At 36.1% G+C, this 22,375-nt stretch overlaps 1 protein-coding gene across 1 annotated transcript in view; it reads left to right on the forward strand.

Moving 5' to 3' along the window:
• Positions 1-1,746: 1,746 nt before the first annotated feature.
• Positions 1,747-22,375, forward strand: part of psmd1 (proteasome 26S subunit, non-ATPase 1) — a 46,009-nt gene continuing 25,380 nt past the window's right edge. The window contains exons 1-16 of the mRNA XM_079889880.1: positions 1,747-2,156; positions 2,925-2,968; positions 3,046-3,119; positions 4,168-4,337; positions 4,456-4,664; positions 11,333-11,476; positions 11,554-11,780; positions 13,416-13,476; positions 13,558-13,686; positions 13,800-13,888; positions 13,986-14,064; positions 17,630-17,803; positions 17,892-18,003; positions 18,983-19,179; positions 19,467-19,562; positions 20,440-20,504. Coding sequence (XP_079746006.1) covers positions 2,141-2,156; positions 2,925-2,968; positions 3,046-3,119; positions 4,168-4,337; positions 4,456-4,664; positions 11,333-11,476; positions 11,554-11,780; positions 13,416-13,476; positions 13,558-13,686; positions 13,800-13,888; positions 13,986-14,064; positions 17,630-17,803; positions 17,892-18,003; positions 18,983-19,179; positions 19,467-19,562; positions 20,440-20,504 — 1,886 coding nt within the window. The 5' untranslated portion in view covers positions 1,747-2,140. The remainder of the gene's footprint in view (positions 2,157-2,924; positions 2,969-3,045; positions 3,120-4,167; positions 4,338-4,455; positions 4,665-11,332; positions 11,477-11,553; positions 11,781-13,415; positions 13,477-13,557; positions 13,687-13,799; positions 13,889-13,985; positions 14,065-17,629; positions 17,804-17,891; positions 18,004-18,982; positions 19,180-19,466; positions 19,563-20,439; positions 20,505-22,375) is intronic.

A 22,375-nucleotide genomic window follows, 5' to 3' on the forward strand; every position in this document is an offset into this window, starting at 1 on the left:
ATTTCCAAATATTATCTCATAAAAAATGAGTACACCATAATTTCATATTTTATCATAATTATGACTGAGTACATCATAATTTCGACTTTTTATCTCTTAATTATGACTTAGCATCTCAATTTCAAATTGTTACCTATAGGAATGAGTACTCCATAATTTCGTCTTTTATCTCATCATAATATTTAGTATCGCAAAATTTCAACGTTATAATAATTTTGACTTTTTAATCTCATAATTATTTTTTATTTCACAATTGATTAATTGAATTCAGAATGAATTCAAGTTTTTGACTTTAAGTTTGACTTTTTATATGACTTAGTATGTCATAATTATGACTTTTTATGTCATAATTAAGATTTAACAACTTTTTTTTTAATGTGGCAGAAATGGGCTTCCATAGATTCTTATTAATTAAAACAGATTTTATTTATTTTATTTAGATGTTCTGCGTACAGAATAGGCTAAATAATATTTGTGATTTTCTACTGGCTGTTTACAATCTGAACTACTAAATCAATGTTCGTGAATGAGCGACTCTTTTGAGTCGGTTCTTTTCAGTTGATTGATCACACCGGACAGCAATGGTCTGAATCCTTACAGTCTATGGTCTGAATCGGTTTGTGATTCAGAATGATTCAAACGGATGACTCACTCGTTGAGGTGAGCTTCTCACAGCGGTGCTCAACCCGGGGCCACTAGGGGTCCTCAGACACTTCTAACGGGCCTTACAGTGAGTTACAGTTATGAGCTGCTGAAACCACTAAAATAAACATGTCACATGTGCAATACTGTAACCCATTTCCACCTCATAAAAAAAAAAAAAAAAACTTTTGTTAATCAAAATTATGACAAAAATCTAAATTATGACAAGTTATGAGATAAAAAGTGGAAATGATGAGATACTAAGTCATAATTATGAGATATTTGAAACTGTAACATAAAAAGTCAAAATGATGAGTCCTAAATTTGACTTATATCTCATAATTTTTTTCTCATAATTATGACTTTTTATGTCATAATTTTCACTTTTCTGTAAGAATTTTGACTTTTTATTTCGTTTTTTAAACTAATGATGTCATATATAATAATTTTTTTTTTCAGAATTATGATTAATCAAATTATGATTTCAGAAGTGGGCTACAGTTATTATAGATGTAACAGAAGGAAATTTGTTCCATCTTGAGATATTTGAAATTGTAACAAAAAGTCAAAATTATGAGTCATAAATTTGACTTTTATCTCATAATTTCCGATTTTTATCTCATAATTATGACTTAATATCTCATCTCATCTCATCATAAAAAAATGCTTTTGTAAATCATAATTATGACAAAAATCTAAATTATGACAAGTTATGAGATAAAAGTGGAGATTATGAGATACTAAGTCATAATTATGAGATATTTGAAATTGTAACATAAAAAGTCAAAATTATGAGTGATAAATTTGACATATTTCTTAATTTCCGATTTTTTTTCTCATAATTATGACTTAATATCTCATTATTATGACTTTTTATGTCATAATTTTCACTTTTCTGTAAAAAAATTGACTTTTTATCTCGTTTTTTTTAAACTAATGATGTCATATATATATTATTATTATTTTTTATTTATTATTAATTATGATTAACCCAATTATGATTTCGGAAATGTGCTACAGTTGTTATAGAAGTAACAGAAGGAAATTTGTCCCATCTTGGACCACAGAGTGGCATGACGAACCGCACAGCCTTCACTGAACGGCAGAGAAGAAGAGCCACTGACGGGCTGGCCGCTTCAAAGCCTGTCTGGAAACAATTACTACATGCCTTACACATCCAATATATTCATTTAAAAATAACTGATATTACCCATAAAAGAATAGTTGTATAATATCTGCTTATCACCACCTTCACGTATTCTGCAGCATGTGATTTTATACTAAATGACAACTCAGTGTATTTTCAGGCGCTATATCCGGCGTCCCGGCGCAGAAGCGCTCATTCAGTCAGATGAGTTTGTGCCGCTGCTGTACTAGCAGTCGATCGCTCGAGCGCTCACAGTTTCATTGACAGTCAAATAGACTTTATTCTTCTTAATACTGTTTGTGTGTTTAAATCACTGTGCTGGAGGAGATCCAGTGACCGTCGCAAGCAGACATGATCACTTCAGCCGGTGAGTGAATGCGAGTGCACGAGAGAGAGCGTTTGATTTAGCTGAGTCACACAGCTAACGGCTAACACGCCGCAACCGCTCGACGAGCTTCACAACTGTGTCTGTGTTTAATGCGAATATACTTTCAGTTATAAGTATGCTATATGTACTACTTTAGCGCGTAAAGGCGGTGGTGATAGTGTAAAGGTTTGCTAATGTCATTTCTCGTGGTGGTTTCACTGCTGTGGTTTGTTTACATCGGCAAAATAGCGTGATTATTGAAAAGTAGATCTGATATATGTGTCTCAACATTGTTTTGACTATATAAATAATATCAAAAAGCCATTTATATGTTAGTTTGAATTAAAACGCATGTCTGAGGTTGTTATTTAGCAGATCTGTCATGTCATTGTTGCTAAACGTTAGCCTTGTGCTTGTAACACGGATAGATGGACTGATATGAAGACAGATGGACATATAAATAAATAAATATATATATATATATATATATATATATATAATATATATATATATATATATATATATTAGTAGTAAACATTTGAAGTGGATCAAAAGTTCTTTCATCAAAGTTATACTTGCATTTTGAACAATATATTTATTTACAGACAGATATATATATATATATATATATATATATATATATATATTATTTATATATATATATATATATATATATATATATATATATATATAGACATATATATATAGACAGAGAGCAGGATGAGACTGTATATATACTGTACTGATGGCTGTTTTGCTGTTTTGTAGCTGGTATCATTTCCCTCCTGGATGAAGATGAGCCACAGCTCAAGGTACGGGATCTGCTCAAACACATACATGTTTATTATATGGATCTGGTTATTGACAATATTTTGTTCTTCTTTTTAAGGAGTTCGCTCTACACAAACTGAACTCCATCGTCAATGACTTTTGGGCAGAGATCTCTGAGTCCGTAGACAAAATGTAAGTAGCTCTGATGACCGTGGCTCATTTTTGAAGGTGTTCACCCAAAAATTGCCAAAAGTTTTTTTTTACATTGATTTCTGTATTTTCTAACATGAAAAATATAATTGCATAAATCCAAGAAAAATATATTATTGTTATTTTACTGTAAAATAATAATCCTTGTTTTTATTGTAATTAATATTCATATATAATCATTTTGTATTTTATTTTTCGATAGTACTATTGCAGTAGTAATATTCCTAATGATAGTAATAATATAAATATATAATCATTATATTAATAATTCAATATATTTTTATTTTACTGTGAAATACGGCTATTGCGATAGCAATATTTCTTTATTGACTTAAGTAATTTAAAATATTAAAATGAATATAATTATGATGCTGACAATAATTATTAAATGCTTGTTTTTTATTACTGCATATACAATAGTATTGCAAATTTGCAATAGTATTTTCTGTATTGATTTTTTTATTAAATAATAAAATAGAAAAAAATATTAACACTCTTAATAATTAAGTACTTGTTTTTATTTTACAGTGCAATAACATTATTGCAAAAGTATTTAATTATTGATTAAAAGAATTAAATACAATATCCTGAATAACAAACAATAATAATAATTTACAATAATATTAAGGTTCATCACATTTAGAGAGCTCTTTTCTCAATACTCAGAGCACTTTACATATGGATCTCCTCAACCACCACCAATATATAATAATAATAATAATAATAATAATTTCATATTGAATGTTTTTTTTAACCCATATTGAATAGGGAAACTCCTCTTCTTTCTTTTTGTACTGTAGTTTGATGAGGTTCTTCCTTTCATGGAACACAAGACTAAATGATAAACAATATCCGAGTTGATATTTTCTATAATATTGAAAGCATATTGTTTAACAGAAAAGAGCAGCCAGTCTAATTTTCTCTTATTATTTGAAATGAAATGGCTGTAAATGAAGACATTAATAAGCTCATACTGAAGCCTTTCATACGAGTGTTTTCGACGCTAACGAAGCGTGTTTTCCTCCGCCAGCGAGGTCCTGTATGAGGACGAGACGTTTCGTAGCAGAGAGTTCGCCGCACTGGTGGCGTCTAAAGTCTTTTACCACCTCGGGGCTTTCGACGAGTCTTTAAACTACGCGCTGGGGGCTGGAGACCTCTTCAACGTCACCGACGACTCCGAATATGTGGAGACCATTATTGGTGAGTGATCGGCTTATCCTGAAGAAATGTATCGCGGTTTCAAGTTGTCATTCATAAATGATCAAAATAAATGTGACTCAAATGCTAATGAGAGTGTGTGTATTCTTTCGCCCATCAGCCAAGTGTATCGATCACTACACCAAACTGCGTGTTGGGAACGCCGAGCTGCCAGAGGACGAGGAGAAGAAAAGCATCGATCCTCGTCTGGAGGGAATCGTCAACAAGATGTTCCAGCGCTGCCTGGGAGATCACAAGTACAAACAGGCCATCGGCATCGCGCTGGAGACCAGACGCCTGGACATCTTTGAGAAGACCGTCCTGGAGTCTGTGAGTCGCTCATCGGCAGAATCTTACTTCCTATTGCTGGATCGTAGTGTCGCTGAGGGAAGTGTGCGGTTTATGAGTGTGCAATATAGCGTAATATAATCGATATAAGGGAATGCATTGACGTCTCTTTCCCGCCGAAACACACTCCCTCAGCCGGACTGAGTGGCAGAAGAGCTGCTGCATGATGCGATTTAACAGGGGAAACTGTGGAAACACGAGTAAAACGAACAATTACCAGTTTAAACTAAAGGTTGGACTCGATATAAGTGTTCCTTACAACTTACCAAAGATCCAGTGATCCGTGGATATTGACACGCAGCAGGAACATGTTTCCTGACATTTATATGAGCCTGATTTCCACACCGGGGAAATACATACAGCAAATGTGCATGTGAACGCTTTATATAAATTAGGGCTGTCAAAGTTAGCGCGTTAATAACGCGTTAACGCAAAATCATATTAACGGCACAAATTTTTTTAACGTGCGATTAACGCAGCGCGTATTTTCTGTTTGACCCGTGGCCCAACCCCTAGTTGGACAAATGGAGATACACAGTGTTGCTAACTTAGCGACATTGCAGACCCCTTTAGCGATTTTTTTCCCTTCAACAAAACTTATTTAGTTTCTGAGAATCTACCGGTACCGCCAGTACTGCTCTCTCAGCACGCGCGCACCTCTCTCTCTCTCTCGCTCGCTCTCTCTCTCTCTCTCTCTCTCTCTCTGCGTCTCGCGCGGAGGAGCAGCGCTTTAACTCAGTTAAGCACAGATATTATGTTGCTTCTTTTTACAAGTATAGCTGAAATCAGAGCACAGATATTGTCTTTATCTTATGTGAATTTGATTTCACCAGACGACGGCTCGATTATCAGAATTTTTGTGCAGATTAACTTAACATCTTGGAAGGGAGAGCTGGTTATGTCTTAATGGGTCGCGTTTCAGTCACCATTTCAAATTCATTCCGTTGTTTGACAACAGAAACAGTAAAATATACCAATGAAAACAGTTTTATTGAGAATTTAGCTTCATCAAAATGGGCACAGAGAGAGACAAACTACAATGTAATAGGCTAATAAATAATAAATGTACATTTAGCATTTTCAGAAGAGCTGCCCTGTCATGCAAAAATCTAAACATGTTTGTGTTAGTAAATTGCTCAGTGCAAAGAAAGAGAAGTAATGGTAACCTGCCATTTTTTTGTTCTTTCTACGTGTCTAATAGACATGAACAAGTTCTTTGAAAAACATCTGTGACCTTTGAAACATCTCATCCTTATGCTCTATATTGACTATGGTTTCAATAATAAACATACATTTGCATAAAGCATCTATATTTATCCATGCCCACGTTGATTAGAGTATTACAAACTTGAAAAGTATTAATTTAAGGTACATTTAGAACAATTAAAAAAATGTGCGATTAAATGCGATTAATCGCGAGTTAACTCATGACAATATGCGATTAATCGCGATTAAAAAAATGAATCGATTGACAGCCCTAATATAAATACAATATCGGTCTAAATCCGACTGATCACTCATATCAATGTTATATATGCTCACCTAAAGGATTATTAGGAACACCTGTTCAATTTCTCATTAATATCAACCAATCACATGGCAGTTGCTTCAATGCATTTAGGGGTGTGGTCCTGGTCAAGACAATCTCCTGAACTCCAAACTGAATGTCAGAATGGGAAAGAAAGGTGATTTAAGCAATTTTGAGCGTGGCATGGTTGTTGGTGCCAGACGTGCCGGTCTGAGTATTTCACAATCTGCTCAGTTACTGGGATTTTCACGCACAACCATTTCTAGGGTTTACAAAGAATGGTGTGAAAAGGGAAAAACATCCAGTATGTGGCAGTCCTGTGGGCGAAAATGCCTTGTTGATGCTAGAGGTCAGAGGAGAATGGGCCGACTGATTCAAGCTGATAGAAGAGCAACTTTGACTGAAATAACCACTCGTTACAACCGAGGTATGCAGCAAAGCATTTGTGAAGCCACAACACACACAACCTTGAGGCGGATGGGCTATAACAGCAGAAGACCCCACCGGGTACCACTCATCTCCACTACAAATTGGAAAAAGAGGCTACAATTTGCACGAGCTCACCAAAATTGGACAGTTGAAGACTGGAAAAATGTTGCCTGGTCTGATGAGTCTCGATTTCTGTTGAGACATTCAGATGGTAGAGTTAGAATTTGGCGTAAACAGAATGAGAACATGGATCCATCATGCCTTGTTACCACTGTGCAGGCTGGTGGTGGTGGTGTAATGGTGTGGGGGATGTTTTCTTGGCACACTTGAGGCCCCTTAGTGCCAATTGGGCATCGTTTAAATGCCACGGCCTACCTGAGCATTGTTTCTGACCATGTCCATCCCTTTATGACCACCATGTACCCATCCTCTGATGGCTACTTCCAGCAGGATAATGCACCATGTCACAAAGCTTGTATCATTTCAAATTGGTTTCTTGAACATGACAATGAGTTCACTGTATTAAAATGGCCCCCACAGTCACCAGATCTCAACCCAATAGAGCATCTTTGGGATGTGGTGGAACGGGAGCTTCGTGCCCTGGATGTGCATCCCACAAATCTCCATCAACTGCAAGATGCTATCCTATCAATATGGGCCAACATTTCTAAAGAATGCTTTCAGCACCTTGTTGAATCAATGCCACGTAGAATTAAGGCAGTTCTGAAGGCGAAAGGGGGTCAAACACAGTATTAGTATGGTGTTCCTAATAATCCTTTAGGTGAGTGTATATCATCATATCATCCAGCCCATAGTTTTTTGTCAGTGTTTATTTAAAAGCATCCGATTATGCTTAATAAGCCGACAACGCACATGGTCATGGAAACGCAGAAACACGTTTTCGTCATAAACCGGGTCGACACAGGTCATTTTTTGCCTCTTACTCCGATTTTGCGCGGCATGTAAACGCATTAACCTCTTCTCTGTCGGCTTATTGAAGTGCGCATGTGTGAAACGTGACAGGAAAGCATCCGTAATGCAGATTTAAACACATCCAGACAGAGCGAGCACTTTGCAGGAAAGGAAGAAGGAAATATATCACTTTTTCATGACCCAGATAATTACACACATGTCCTCATCTCGTGAAGCAGAAGTGGACCAGTCAAAATGCAGCATCTGTCGCTGCATGAGAGGATGATATACGAGCTGTAAGTTTCCCGCTGACATGTTGCAAGCTTTATTCAAAAAAACAACCGACATAACAAATGAAATACTCAGACTCAGATACGCAAATGATTTTGTCGTCACACAGGGGCATGGCCTGATTTGTTAATAAAGTAATGTAAATGCGCCGCGGTTTACTTGCGTTGTCATGGTTACTGGTTTGCATGTAAACGGGGAGAACTAGCTGATATTTGTGAGTTATCAGCTTACTGATGTGCATGTAAACGTGCTCAATGATAACTGCAAATCCACCTTTCGCTGGCTGGATCCAGTTGTTTCTGTGAATTGCAGCGATCCATTTGCTTCTCTGTTCTGTAGCTTTCGACAGTCTGTGAAAATATACCTCAGATTTCTTGTCAAATGTAGTTGTACGGTCAATAGCAAAGCTCTTTCCCGTTTTAGATGTGTTTTGTGTGTTTTTTTGCGGCTGAAAACCAATGCTGTCGCTCAGTGTTTCTGCCACTCAGGGTGTGTGACCGCAGTCACTCCGGCTGACGGTGACGTCACGCGCATAACCTCTAGTGTTAAATCTCACACGATGCAATTTAATTAACCAAATATATGCGCTAGCAGTTTCAGAGTGAAGCGTGACATTTACACACCTGATATCATGAGCTGCACGTGTATAAATGAACACAGTGCCAAGCTTCACTCTGAAATCAGGGGTCCGTTCTTCGTACGTCGCTAACTCACTTAGCTGGATTTGATTGTTGGCGATTCGGCATGATCTTGGATTGTTTGGTTCTTCAACGCTCATCCTGGACTTGCTGTCATAGCAACATGTGCGCAAACTTAAACCTGCTCGGGAGCAGGCTTATTTCATGTAAACAGGATTAGATCCCGGCTTCATAAACGGAGCTGATAGTGATACGGGAAGTCCAGCGCAGCGCGATAGTGCACTTTCTTTCTGAGATATATATTTTTTCTCGTGATTCGTGAGATTGTCGTTTTTTCGTTTTTTTATGTTTAAAAAACAGTTTTAGGGTTTTTTTTTTTTTTTTGTGGCATTTCCAAGCCACTTAAGACCCAATGTTGTAAAGCAGTTTTTTTTTTTTTTTTTAGGCTATCATAATTTTTTATGAAGATCATACAATCATGACCATGCCGATTACAGATATGTCACTCAGGCTTCACTAACGTGATTGGTACCATAGACTATAGGCTACCATAGACTGCCATCAAGGCTATGAAGGGGATTATGTGAACAGAAAGGGGATTCACAATGTAAATGTGCAGCCAAGTTACTATTGTGATTCTTAATATTCCAGATTAGTAATATTATATCAAATAAAAAAAGGCAGTTGACTAAAATCTTCCATATCACAAATGTGAAAGCAAAATGGCCAGGATCTGTGCATGACTTAAGAATTTTCAGAGATTCACATTTATGCCTTATTTGAAAGTGGTAAGGAAAGTTCCACAATTAAATATCAAGCTCAATGTATTACAAACACTTATGCTCATCCTAACAGAACTGCATTTTTTCATAGGTGATTATGACATGTTCCTGCAGACAGGTGTTTTATGACCCCATTCCCTGACCCAAACCAGTTACAGTTGCAGCTCTAGCCAGGACAAGGGCACACAATGAAATGAACTTTGGCTAACTAAAGGGAAGATTTCAGTGTCTGAGAAGTCTGAGGGTTCGCACACCTGACAGGGCCTGGGACATTGTTGCATGTGCCATATTACACAACACTGCCAAAAAAAAAAAAAAAAAACACTTTTCATTAAATGTTTAATAAAAGACAAATATGCTTAGTTCCTTGAGTTTTATTTCAATTGTTCTTTGTAAAGAAAAGCCAGTGGTCAAGTGCCTGCAACAAGAGATATTAGACACATGCCTCATGCAACAAATAAAAAGGAAAAGTTGGCTATACACTGCCCACCTGTAGGCCTATGTCTCCTCTGTCTGTGCAGACTCTTCTGTAGGCCTTTCTGTAGATGTGGAATCCTGCAACTTATATTGCAGCCATAAAGCACAAGTATAAATGAAGTAAAGTTATTTATGCACTTGCAGGCTAGTTCCTCCATATGACAGTTATCTGAGAGGGTTTATTCACTGTCCAGTGCAATGGAAACAAATGGACATTACAAAGTCTTATACTACTTTCTTTCCTTTGGAAAGTTAGAAAATGTCCACTTACTGCACATATTTCAGCCACCACTTTCTTGGGAACAGATACAAGTGTTGGTGTATTATGTAAAAGTGCACAAAAGAGGAAAACACAGTGTCATTATTACAATGAACTACACTCAGGAAAAATGTGATCAATAACTCATGGCAAAATATTTTTACATTAACATAAGTTTATCAGCTTTCACTTTCACAAGTCAAAGCAATTCATCATTACTCAAGATTTAACAGTTGAAATTACTATACGGCCTTAATTTAATGCAGCAAAAATTATTTTACAGTGTAAGCTACTAAGATCTTTTCTATTTTTTTCTCAGCCTTTTTCTTGGTTGCTTTTATAAACCGACAACCATTTATTTAACAGTGCCTTTTATAAAAGAGACTATAATATAACTAAAAATGACCATTATGTAGAATATTTTTGTACTTCACTTTTATTTGTTCCCATGTTCTAGTATGGTGACTGACATTACAATGCACAAAGTAATTATGCAATTATTAAAATACAAAAATATAGGCTAATAAGTGATAAAAACATCTAACATGGCCACTTCTTACGGATTTAAATTGTCTGCTACTTTTTGCCAGCCCTCTCTCCTGGCTTTTGCAGACTTTGAGGTGTTCCCTGGCGTTTTGATTAAACATTAAAATTCCGAATAAACTTCGACTATTAGTTCTTGCTCTGCTGAGGAGAAAAACTGAGCACGCTCTTTGGCCACGCTGAGCAGCCAATAGCAGCGTTGCTGATCAATGTTTCTACTATCGATACATATCCCCTTTTAACCAGCGCATGAACGCGCAATTATCTCAGATAACACAATCCAGCGATACTAATCATATCCGGCAAGTGTGTTCGAAGAACCGAGTTAGCCAGATCATGATTCGCACGATGATATCATCTTGGATGTGTCATTTGATCTCGGATGTAATAAGCAACGTACGAAGAACGGGCCCCAGCAGTGCAACCCGTCAAAACAAAAGCTCAGTGGGTTACCTTTTGAAAAATTCAAGTGTTAAATTAAAATAAATCAACGAGTGGATCTCTGAGCTGGAATGAGTGAGTGGAGATGGGGCTCATTTGCATATTCATAGATCCGCGTATACTAAATGAGGCAAGGGTGTCGAGTTACATTCAAGATATTTTAAGGCATGAAGACATTTTTTGCTAGGAAAAAGGTTTAAATATGTAATTTTGGTGATTAAAAATGAGTTTTTAAGAGATACAATTATTGACCACAGGGGGACTTTAAGATGTAAATATGTTGTGAACTTAGTCATAACTTCAATGACTTTACAGCTTTCACCATTTCACCACGTTTTGTTGTCCTACAGACTGACATTGGTGGTTTGCTGGCCTACAGCCTGAAGATCTGCATGTCCCTCATGCAGAACAAGAAGTTTCGTAACGAAGTTCTGCGAGTCCTCGTCAAGCTGTACATGAACCTGGAGAAGCCGGACTTCATCAACGTGTGCCAGGTGACCTGTCCTGAGCGCGCTTCAGCTTTACCCTGCGTTCAGAGGCTCCTCTCTAACACATTTCTTTTTCATCACAGTGTCTGATTTTCCTGGACGACCCTCAAGCGGTGAGTGATATTTTGGAGAAGCTGGTGAAGGAGGATAACCTCCTGATGGCCTATCAGATCTGCTTTGACCTGTATGAGAGCGCCAGCCAGCAGTTCCTGTCCTCGGTCATCCAGAACCTGCGGACCGTCGGCACGCCCATCCCCGCTGTGCCCGGATCCACCAACACGGGCACTGTGCCCACACCGGAGAAAGACAGGTGGGCATTTTACCTGTTCCACGTTGGTGTATTCAATTGCATGAATGAATGAGGCATTTATATAGCGCTTTTCATATGTACTACTGTACACCCGAAGTGCGTTGCAATCATGTCCTCCTCAACCACCACCAGTGTCTTCACCAATCAATTCACATTTATTTGCATAGCGCTTTTCACAATACACATCATTTCAAAGCAGCTTCACAGAAAATGCATGAGTCCACATTACAATTTACAGTGATCTGCTATCAGAGGTATACCTGTGTAAGATTTGTATAAATGTACATATACAAAATCACAGTTAGCGAAAAAAAGTATTAATTTAAACAATGTAATAATTTAATGCAGAAACAATGAGCTCATTGAGGTAATGAATGCTTGTTTGTTACTGGTGTATTATTGATTTATGAGTGAAAATTGATCAATGTGTTTAGAAAAATCTTTATAATGCAAGTGAATGGGTTCCAAAAATGCTGTAGCTTCAAAAAGCACATAGTTATTATAGTAATTCATACAAGACCAGTGGATGAATAATGTCTTCTGAAGCAAAATGATAGGTGTGTGTGTGTGTGTGTGTTAGGGAAGATACTAATATTGTAGGGGTGTAACGATACCCTCATGTCACCATTCGATACATATCACGATACTGAACTCACGATACAATATTATTGCGATACTCAAAGATAAATGGTAAAAGGTTAACAAAAATATTTACTGTTGATTTAAAATGTTAAATTTGGTGTTACATTGTGTGTGTAAATGAATAGGATTAGTCTTGGTGCTGAAACCCAAAGCACAGGACAATAGAGACACCAGAATAACAATATTCATGATTCTGAAGCTGAAAATACAGGATTATTTTAGACGAATATGTTTGCACTGTCACAGACTAGATATATTTAAAATAATATAAGACACTTTTTACTGGTAACAAGACATTACAGTATCAGGACCCACAAATATTCCCCCATTGCATTATTACACATTATATCCAACATTATATATAGTAGTTTAATGCAGTACTGACACTAAAACTCTGTAAACTTGAATTTTTTCTCACACAGAATTTTTTTTGTTGAGTGAATTATGCACAATACATATTGTCACTATCCACGATACATATTCATGCATTTTTGTATTGCGATATATTGTGACACCCCTATAATATTGTCTTTTTTTTCAATCTCTAAACGGCCTCTTTGGCGTACGTGCGTTCTAGAGATGTTGTTTACGCAATCTATGCAGAAGTATAGCAAGAATACTGAAATGCTATCAGTGTGAGCTTCACTTTATACTCATGTCATGTGAAAATATCATATTAAAAAAAAATCTTAAGTATTTATACATCATCATGGTAGTATTTATCGTACTACCTTTTAAAATCATTGTACAATGTTTTTTACTGTAATACAGTGATAAATATCATAATGCTCTCTAAAAATAGACTTAGCTTCATCGCAAATGTTTATCATTTATTTTTTTGATTTTGTGTGTTCGTGAGATTCAGCCTCTTGGGGAAATCATGGGGGAATCATTGTAACTCTCAGCCTTGAGAGAGTGAAGTGTGGTGTATTTTCCACAGTAAAAATATTATGAGATGACATATTCCTTACATGTTCTGTGTCCATATTTCAGTGACGCAATGGAGACGGAAGACAAAGCTGGAAGCTCTCCTGCTGGAAAGACTGTGGAAGTGGTGAGTCTTCACTTTCAGTCTTTTAACTCATCAGATATTAGGCTTGTATAAAGTTTTTTTTTTTTTATGTATTTAAAATAGAAGGATGAGCCGAAAGACCAGAACTCAAAAATGATCAAGATATTAAGTGGCGAAATGGCCATTGAGCTGCACCTTCAGTTCCTCATTCGAAACAACAACACAGACCTGATGATTCTCAAAAACACAAAGGTGAGAAACCAGCTCTGATGATCGTCAGCTGGTGTCATTTTTATCATGAATCAAATCCCAGATGTTGGAATACTTCATATGCTAAGTATAGTTTTATTCCTGATTCATTTCAGGACGCGGTGCGGAATTCGGTGTGTCACACGGCGACGGTCATAGCAAACTCATTCATGCACACGGGAACAACCAGTGACCAGTTTCTACGGTACAGTTTCTACATTCACATGCTCACTCATCCAAACGTGGCCTCTTGATGTAGATGAGGAAACTGAGATGAGAACTGTCTCCTTTTTATGTTACAGAGAGAATCTGGAGTGGCTGGCGAGAGCAACTAATTGGGCCAAATTCACAGCAACAGCGAGTCTTGGCGTCATTCACAAGGTTAACATCATCATACGCTCAAGGCACTTTCCACAAATAGGGAACAGTTTAGTTATCTATCAGTCTGTTTTACATTCCTGTTTGTTTGCTTTAGATTTCTGTTTGTTTGTTTGTTTGAGATTTCTGTCTGTTTCAGATTTCTGTTTGTTTGCTTTAGATTTGTTTGTTTTTTGTTTCAGATTTATGTTTGTTCGCTTTAGATTTATATCTGTTTCAGATTTCTGTTTGTTTGCTTTAGATTTCTGTCTGTTTCAGATTTATGTTTGTTCGCTTTAGATTTATATCTGTTTCAGATTTCTGTTTGTTTGCTTTAGATTTCTGTCTGTTTCAGATTTATGTTTGTTCGCTTTAGATTTATATCTGTTTCAGATTTCTGTTTGTTTGCTTTAGATTTCTGTCTGTTTCAGATTTATGTTTGTTTGAGATTTCTGTCTGTTTCAGATTTATGTTTGTTTGTTTGAGATTTCTGTCTGTTTCAGATTTCTGTTTGTTTGCTTTAGATTTCTGTCTGTTTCAGATTTATGTTTGTTCGCTTTAGATTTATATCTCTTTCAGATTTCTGTTTGTTTGCTTTAGATTTCTGTCTGTTTCAGATTTATGTTTGTTTGAGATTTCTGTCTGTTTCAGATTTATGTTTGTTTGTTTGAGATTTCTGTCTGTTTCAGATTTCTGTTTGTTTGCTTTAGATTTATATCTGTTTCAGATTTATGTTTGTTTGCTTTAGATTTCGGTTTGTTTGGTTGTTTGAGATTTCTGTCTGTTTCAGATTTCTGTTTGTTTGCTTTAGATTTATCTGTTTCAGATTTCTGTTTGTTTGCTTTAGATTTCTGTCTGTTTCAGATTTATGTTTGTTTGTTTGAGATTTCTGTCTGTTTCAGATTTATGTTTGTTTGTTTGAGATTTCTGTCTGTTTCAGATTTCTGTTTGTTTGCTTTAGATTTATATCTGTTTCAGATTTATGTTTGTTTGCTTTAGATTTCGGTTTGTTTGTTTGTTTGAGATTTCTGTCTGTTTCAGATTTATGTTTGTTTGCTTTAGATTTATATCTGTTTCAGATTTATGTTTGTTTGCTTTAGATTTCGGTTTGTTTGTTTGAGATTTCTGTCTGTTTCAGATTTATGTTTGTTTGCTTTAGATTTATATCTGTTTCAGATTTATGTTTGTTTGCTTTAGATTTCGGTTTGTTTGTTTGAGATTTCTGTCTGTTTCAGATTTATGTTTGTTTGCTTTAGATTTATATCTGTTTCAGATTTATGTTTGTTTGCTTTAGATTTGTTTGTTTTTTGTTTGAGATTTATGTCTGTTTCAGATTTATGTTTGTTTGCTTTAGATTTATGTTTGTTTGCTTTAGATTTGTTTGTTTTTTGTTTGAGATTTATATCTGTTTCAGATTTATGTTTGTTTGCTTTAGATTTGTTTGTTTTTTGTTTGAGATTTATGTCTGTTTCAGATTTGTTTGTTTGCTTTAGATTTGTTTGTTTTTTGTTTGAAATTTGTCTGTTTCAGATTTATGTTTGTTTGCTTTAGATTTGTTTGTTTTTTGTTTGAGATTTCTGTCTGTTTCAGATTTCTGTTTGTTTGCTTTAGATTTGTTTGTTTTTTGTTTGAGATTTCTGTCTGTTTCAGATTTCTGTTTGTTTGCTTTAGATTTGTTTGTTTTTTGTTTGAGATTTCTGTCTGTTTCAGATTTCTGTTTGTTTGCTTTAGATTTGTTTGTTTTTTGTTTGAGATTTATGTCTGTTTCAGATTTCTGTTTGTTTGCTTTAGATTTGTTTGTTTTTTGTTTGAGATTTCTGTCTGTTTCAGATTTCTGTTTGTTTGCTTTAGATTTGTTTGTTTTTTGTTTGAGATTTCTGTCTGTTTCAGATTTCTGTTTGTTTGCTTTAGATTTGTTTGTTTTTTGTTTGAGATTTCTGTCTGTTTCAGATTTCTGTTTGTTTGCTTTAGATTTGTTTGTTTTTTGTTTGAGATTTATGTCTGTTTCAGATTTATGTTTGTTTGCTTTAGATTTATGTTTGTTTGCTTTAGATTTGTTTGTTTTTTGTTTGAGATTTATATCTGTTTCAGATTTATGTTTGTTTGCTTTAGATTTGTTTGTTTTTTGTTTGAGATTTATGTCTGTTTCAGATTTGTTTGTTTGCTTTAGATTTGTTTGTTTTTTGTTTGAAATTTGTCTGTTTCAGATTTATGTTTGTTTGCTTTAGATTTGTTTGTTTTTTGTTTGAGATTTCTGTCTGTTTCAGATTTCTGTTTGTTTGCTTTAGATTTGTTTGTTTTTTGTTTGAGATTTATGTCTGTTTCAGATTTCTGTTTGTTTGCTTTAGATTTGTTTGTTTTTTGTTTGAGATTTATATCTGTTTCAGATTTATGTTTGTTTGCTTTAGATTTATATCTGTTTCAGATTTATGTTTGTTTGCTTTAGATTCGGTTTGTTTGTTTGTTTGAGATTTATGTCTGTTTCAGATTTATGTTTGTTTGCTTTAGATTTCGGTTTGTTTGTTTGTTTGAGATTTATGTCTGTTTTAGATTTATGTTTGTTTGCTTTAGATTTGTTTGTTTTTTGTTTGAGATTTATGTTTGTTTCAGATTTATGTTTGTTTGCTTTAGATTTATATCTGTTTCAGATTTATGCTGGTTTGCTTTAGATTGGTCTCTTTCAAATGAGTTTTTGTCTGTTTCAGATTTCTAATTTGTTTCAGATTTATGTTTGTTTGTTTGCTTTAGATTGGTCTCTTTCAAATGAGTTTTTGTCTGTTTCAGATTTCTAATTTGTTTCAGATTTATGTTTGTTTGTTTGCTTTAGATTGGTCTCTTTCAAATGAGTTTTTGTCTGTTTCAGATTTCTAATTATTTGTTTCAGATTTCTGTCTGTTTCAAATTGTTTGCTTTAGATTTGTCTCTTTCTGATTCAGAATTCTGTTGTCTTAGATTTCTGTTTGTTTTTCTTGTTAGATTTCTGTCGGTTATTTTTTATTTATTTCTGTTTGTTTGTTTTCTTGTTAGATTTCTGTCGTTTTAGGTTTGTTTGTTTGATTTAGATTTCTGTTTGTTTTTAATTTCTGTTTCGTCTGTTTTAGATCTGTGTTTGTTTGTTTTCGATTTCTGTTTGTTTACGGTTTCTGTTTGTTTACGGTTTCTGTTTGTTGTTGTCAGATATTTTGTTATTGTTTTAGATGGTTTGTTTGTTTGTTTGGATGTTTCTTTTGTTTGTTTAGATGTTTCTTTTAGATGTTCGTTTATTTAGATGTGTATTTAGATATTTGTTAGTAGTGAGAACCATTACAAATTATAACTAAATTTAAACACCACAAATGTTTGTGTGTTTTAGTAAAATCATGATTTTATGATGTCTATTTTGACATGATGAAGTGATTTAATTCATTGTTGTAAAAACTATTTTAATTACTATGCTATAAAACATGGGTCATTCCTGCATAGCAGTAAGGTGGTATTTAGTACTATTTGTGGAAAATGCCTGAAATATATATTTTTCTTAATAAAGAAATTTATTTGATGCTATTATGTTTTTATTTTCATTGATAAATGTATTTGCTTTTGTGTCCAGGGCCATGAAAAGGAAGCACTACAGCTAATGGCGACTTACCTTCCCAAAGACACCTCACCAGGATCAGCCTATCAGGAAGGGGGAGGGCTGTACGCGCTCGGCCTGATCCATGCTAATCACGGCGGGGAAATCATCGACTACCTTCTCAGCCAGCTCAAGAGTGCCAGTAATGATGTAAGTGCATAATCGCATTCAAATAAACTTTTGCTGCACTGCGACTCCAGAAAAAGCAGGAATAATTCTCCATGTTCATTCTTTGCAGATTGTCCGTCATGGTGGCGCTCTGGGTCTCGGTTTAGCTGCCCTGGGCACCGCCCGCCAAGACGTCTACGATCTGCTCAAATCAAACCTCTATCAAGATGATGCAGTAACAGGCACGTAAAACATCTTATATAAAAAAATCAATATCACGATTATTAAAAGGTTCAGTTTTGTCAGTAGATTTCACTAAGGCAAGCATCACTATTACTAATGATTCAGAATATAAGGTGACCACTTGTTTTACAAATTGTAATTGCGATTTATTAATTACGATTATCACAATTTACATTGAATGAGGTTTTGAATAGCTTTAGTCCAGTGGTTCTCTTCTTGTTTGGCAATGCGACCCACATTTCCCCATGGTCATCAAGCCGTGACCCACTTTTTTAGGGAATATATACATGTGTGTGTATATATATATATATATATATATATATATATATATATATATATATATATATATATATATATATATATATATATATATATATATATATATATATACAGGCCTATTATAATACATTTTATACACAAAATTTGTTGACACACACTCACAAGTACGGCCCCCCTTTACTTAACATGCACATAAATTGTAAGAATATGGATAATAGTGATAAATAAACAGTAGGCCTATGAGGTTAAGTTATTAAATAGCAGTCCCAAACTAGTTTTTGTTAGTACAATGTTGGTGTGAGCCACCACAGTCATTTAAAAACATACACAATAACACAAAGTGAAAATAAACAGGACAGGAAAGTCTGCTTTTCTGAGGTGAGAGACTTTATTTCGGTGTACACTGGTAGTTCCTATTGTGCTGGTTCTCTGAAATAGTCGTGATTCGCCTCTCACAGCGTAACATGCTCTAAACACACCTCTTAAGCACGCAGAATAATGTAGGTGGTCTTTTTTTAGTAATGGTTAGGGTTAGGGCATCCGTCCTCATAATCACAGTTAGAAACTCGATTAAGTGTGCAGCCCTAGCGACCACCCAGAATACTTTATCATAATGCCGTTCAGTTTTAAATGTTCACCAACCCAGTCTATATTTCAAGGTTAAGCTCACTGTCATGTTGGTAATGGGTGTTGTCACAGGAGAGGCGGCTGGTCTTGCTCTGGGTCTGGTGATGTTGGGCTCAAAGTCGGCCCAGGCGATCGAGGACATGGTGGGTTACGCTCAGGAGACCCAGCACGAGAAGATCCTGCGCGGATTGGCTGTCGGCATCGCCATGGTAATGTACGGAAGGATGGAAGAGGCCGACGCTCTAATCGAGAGTCTATGCAGAGATAAGGTGAGCACTGTTTTTAATTAACATTTTGCATGACTTTTTACATATTGTAATGTTTGCTGGGAGGTTTTTTGAAAATGTTAAAGTCAAAACCTTAAGGGCAGTACCTAATTTTTCATACAAATGTAATGGTTCATAACACAATTTTCCATGCAGAATGCGTTCTTTGTAGTCTTAACCGTTTCCAGAGAGCTGTGTTTATTCTGTGAATATATTAACTGTGCGGCGTGCTGATGTCTGAGGCTCTGGTCTGCACACTGAGCTTCTGTTTTATCTCTCTGTCCTGACAGGACCCCATCCTGCGCCGCTCGGGAATGTACACAGTGGCCATGGCATACTGCGGATCTGGGAACAACAAAGCCATCCGAAGACTGCTACACGTGGCTGTGAGTCTACACCAGCATATATTACAAACCACATGGATTATTAGACACCAAAAAAATATAAGGGTCATTCCGCAATTACATGAGAGAAAACTGTTTGAAAATCAGTCATCTTAGATATTACCAAACAAGTCCATAGTGAGAATTTGATTATAATAAAAAAACAAGGCCATAATCTGATATTTATTTTAGGACATTTAACATGCATTTAAAGATTTCAAGTAGTAAGACATGCTTCTAATTAATCACGAATAAAGACTTAATTTTCGATTTTAGATAAAAATTGCAGCACATCTTTTTTGTTATCATTGTAGTGTAGTTTTGTTTTTCTTTTCTTTTTGAGTCTATCTTGCATTTCCTTCAGGTGGCGACATTTCCATGCTCTGTTGTACTTGCATCAAACGAGCTTTTGGTGTTTCTGTGTAACTTTAAAACGTGAATATGCTAGTGTTGTAATTTATGTATTTCTTTTAGATTTAGCCTCTGGTTAAGCTCAGGCACTTCAACTTTAATTATTACTTGATTATTTATACGACGGCAAGAAAATAACCTGCGTGTGCCATACTGAGCTAAATTTAGCCATTGCTCCCTGAGTGATTGAGAGTTCGCATGCATGAGGATTAAAAGACTTTAATAGTTCGAAAATTTGAAATTGTGGACATGTGAAAACCTGTTAATTGTGATAATATTTTGAAAATGAAATGCCATGAATTTTGAATAATTGATCAGGTTTTTACATCAGTGCTGGCAACGTGACAAATTTGGCAATATCCGCTCAAACCAAAGTAATGTTTAGTTAATTGTTATTCTAGAATTGTTTTCTTCTTTAAGATTAGTGAGTTTAATATTTTGCCTGATTTCTCGCCCCTCTTCCTGTCAGGTGAGCGACGTGAACGACGATGTTCGGAGGGCTGCCGTCGAGTCCATCGGCTTCATCATGTTCAGGTATGTTGCCTGTCCTCACCTGTCTCTTCTCTCATCAACGCGCCCTGTCGTCTCGTCCTGCGCTTCATCATAAACAGACGAGCCGCTTTCTGAATGCTTGCCAGGAACGGATTAATCAGGCCTTAATGTATACACAGACGAGATTCCTCCCATTCCTCTGGAGCGCTTTCCAAATGTGTTTGGTGTCTCCTGATGTGCTTGTTGCCGGTGTTTGATTGCGATCCCATTAAGAGATCGATCACTTCCTCTTATCGTGCCCTGTGGCACTTGCTTTATTGTCAATGAGAGTATGCACACATTTTCCATCCTCTTTTGCTCTGACTTAGTGTTTCTGCATTGAGTGTATGTCATCAGTTCAATAGAATTTCTGCCATATTCTTAAAGGGATACTTCAGGATTTAGCATTAAGCTTTGTATCAGTAGAAAACCTGTAGTATTTTCGAATTACCATGCTTCCCTCCCTCATATCCCCATGAGACGAGACATTTATGTATTTTTTATCTGGGAAAAATCCTCAGATGACGCAAAAATCGACATTTTGCGTCATCTGAGGATTTTTTTGTCCAGAGGCTAAAGACTACAGCCAGTAGGAGGCGCTGTCCCGCATGTTTTCAACCCGCCCATAGGGGGTGGGATCTCACTCACAGCATGTACACACAGTGTCAGCCATCTTTATTTGGAAGCTAAGCTAGCAGGCTCTTGTTCTCTGGAGAAAGCTGAGTAGTAGGGGTTACCATCCTCTTCTTCCCGGACATGTCCGGCCGTCGAGATCGTCCAAAATGTCCGGGATTCGGCTTTTGCTTTCTGCAGTCACCTTTCATTGTTTACATGCACACCTTTTGTTTCAATCTAACTGAATTCATTCCGATTGGTGAATCTGAACGTAGTGTTTACATGAACGCTAAACAAGTGATCGGTTGATGTGCATTTTTGCATTGCTAAGAAAATTCCCGCTCCTCCGTGAGAGATGCGAGACTGGTGCGTCTCATCAGTAATCACACCACCGGCCTCGCGCCGTTCTCCCGCGGCCCTCAGCCTCGTCCTGCTCGCCACAGTAAACATGATGAATGGCGACTGTAGAACGCAAAAGCAGAATCCCGGACATTTTGGGCAATCTCGAAATCCCGGGCAAACTCATCACGGAGACTAGCCTAGCCTAGTTGTTTAACTGCACGCTCTTACCGGTAGGCGTGGCTTGGGAGTGGCCTCGTAGGGCAGCGAAGCAAGTGCATTCTGGGAGTTGTTGTCTTTCGTCCACAAGAGCCAAAAATACTTTCACTAACCCTACATTCAAAAATAATTTCACATTTCTACTACATAAATGAGCCATTTTAAATACACATTCATCTTTCCAGAGGTGAAGTATCCCTTTAAGACTGTAGTTCAACCAAAAATGAGTTGTCATGTCCTCGGATTTATTTTTATGCTTTTTGCCAGAGCCCACATTTTTAAAGGTTTAGAAATGCATGTTTTCAAAGTCAGGTTGTCAATCATTAAAGCTCTGTTTAATGAGTTTAGGGTCATGTCCACTTCACACTCATATGCGCCTCTGCATTCAAAGCATTTGAACATCAAGTAATTCTTGAAATGGTCTCAGCTAGACAGCATTGATCTTTGATTGATCTCTACGACAATATTTGGTGACCGTTGCTTTCAAGACAAAAATACGTTGAAGTCGTAGTGTTTAATTAGCTAGGTTCTATCATGTTACACCTGAAGACATCTTGCATGCAGTTGGTAGGACACGTTGTGTTGTCCCATATATTTAAATTTTTAAAATTCTTTTGCACAGTCTTTTGTTATTGGTGTCAGTAAGTTCCCCCTCAGACGCCTCTCAGGGTTCTGGGCCAAGTAGATCTGGTGAACTATTT

This window comes from Squalius cephalus, assembly GCF_949319135.1.
Source record: "Squalius cephalus genome assembly, chromosome: 13".
Taxonomy (NCBI): domain Eukaryota; kingdom Metazoa; phylum Chordata; class Actinopteri; order Cypriniformes; family Leuciscidae; genus Squalius; species Squalius cephalus.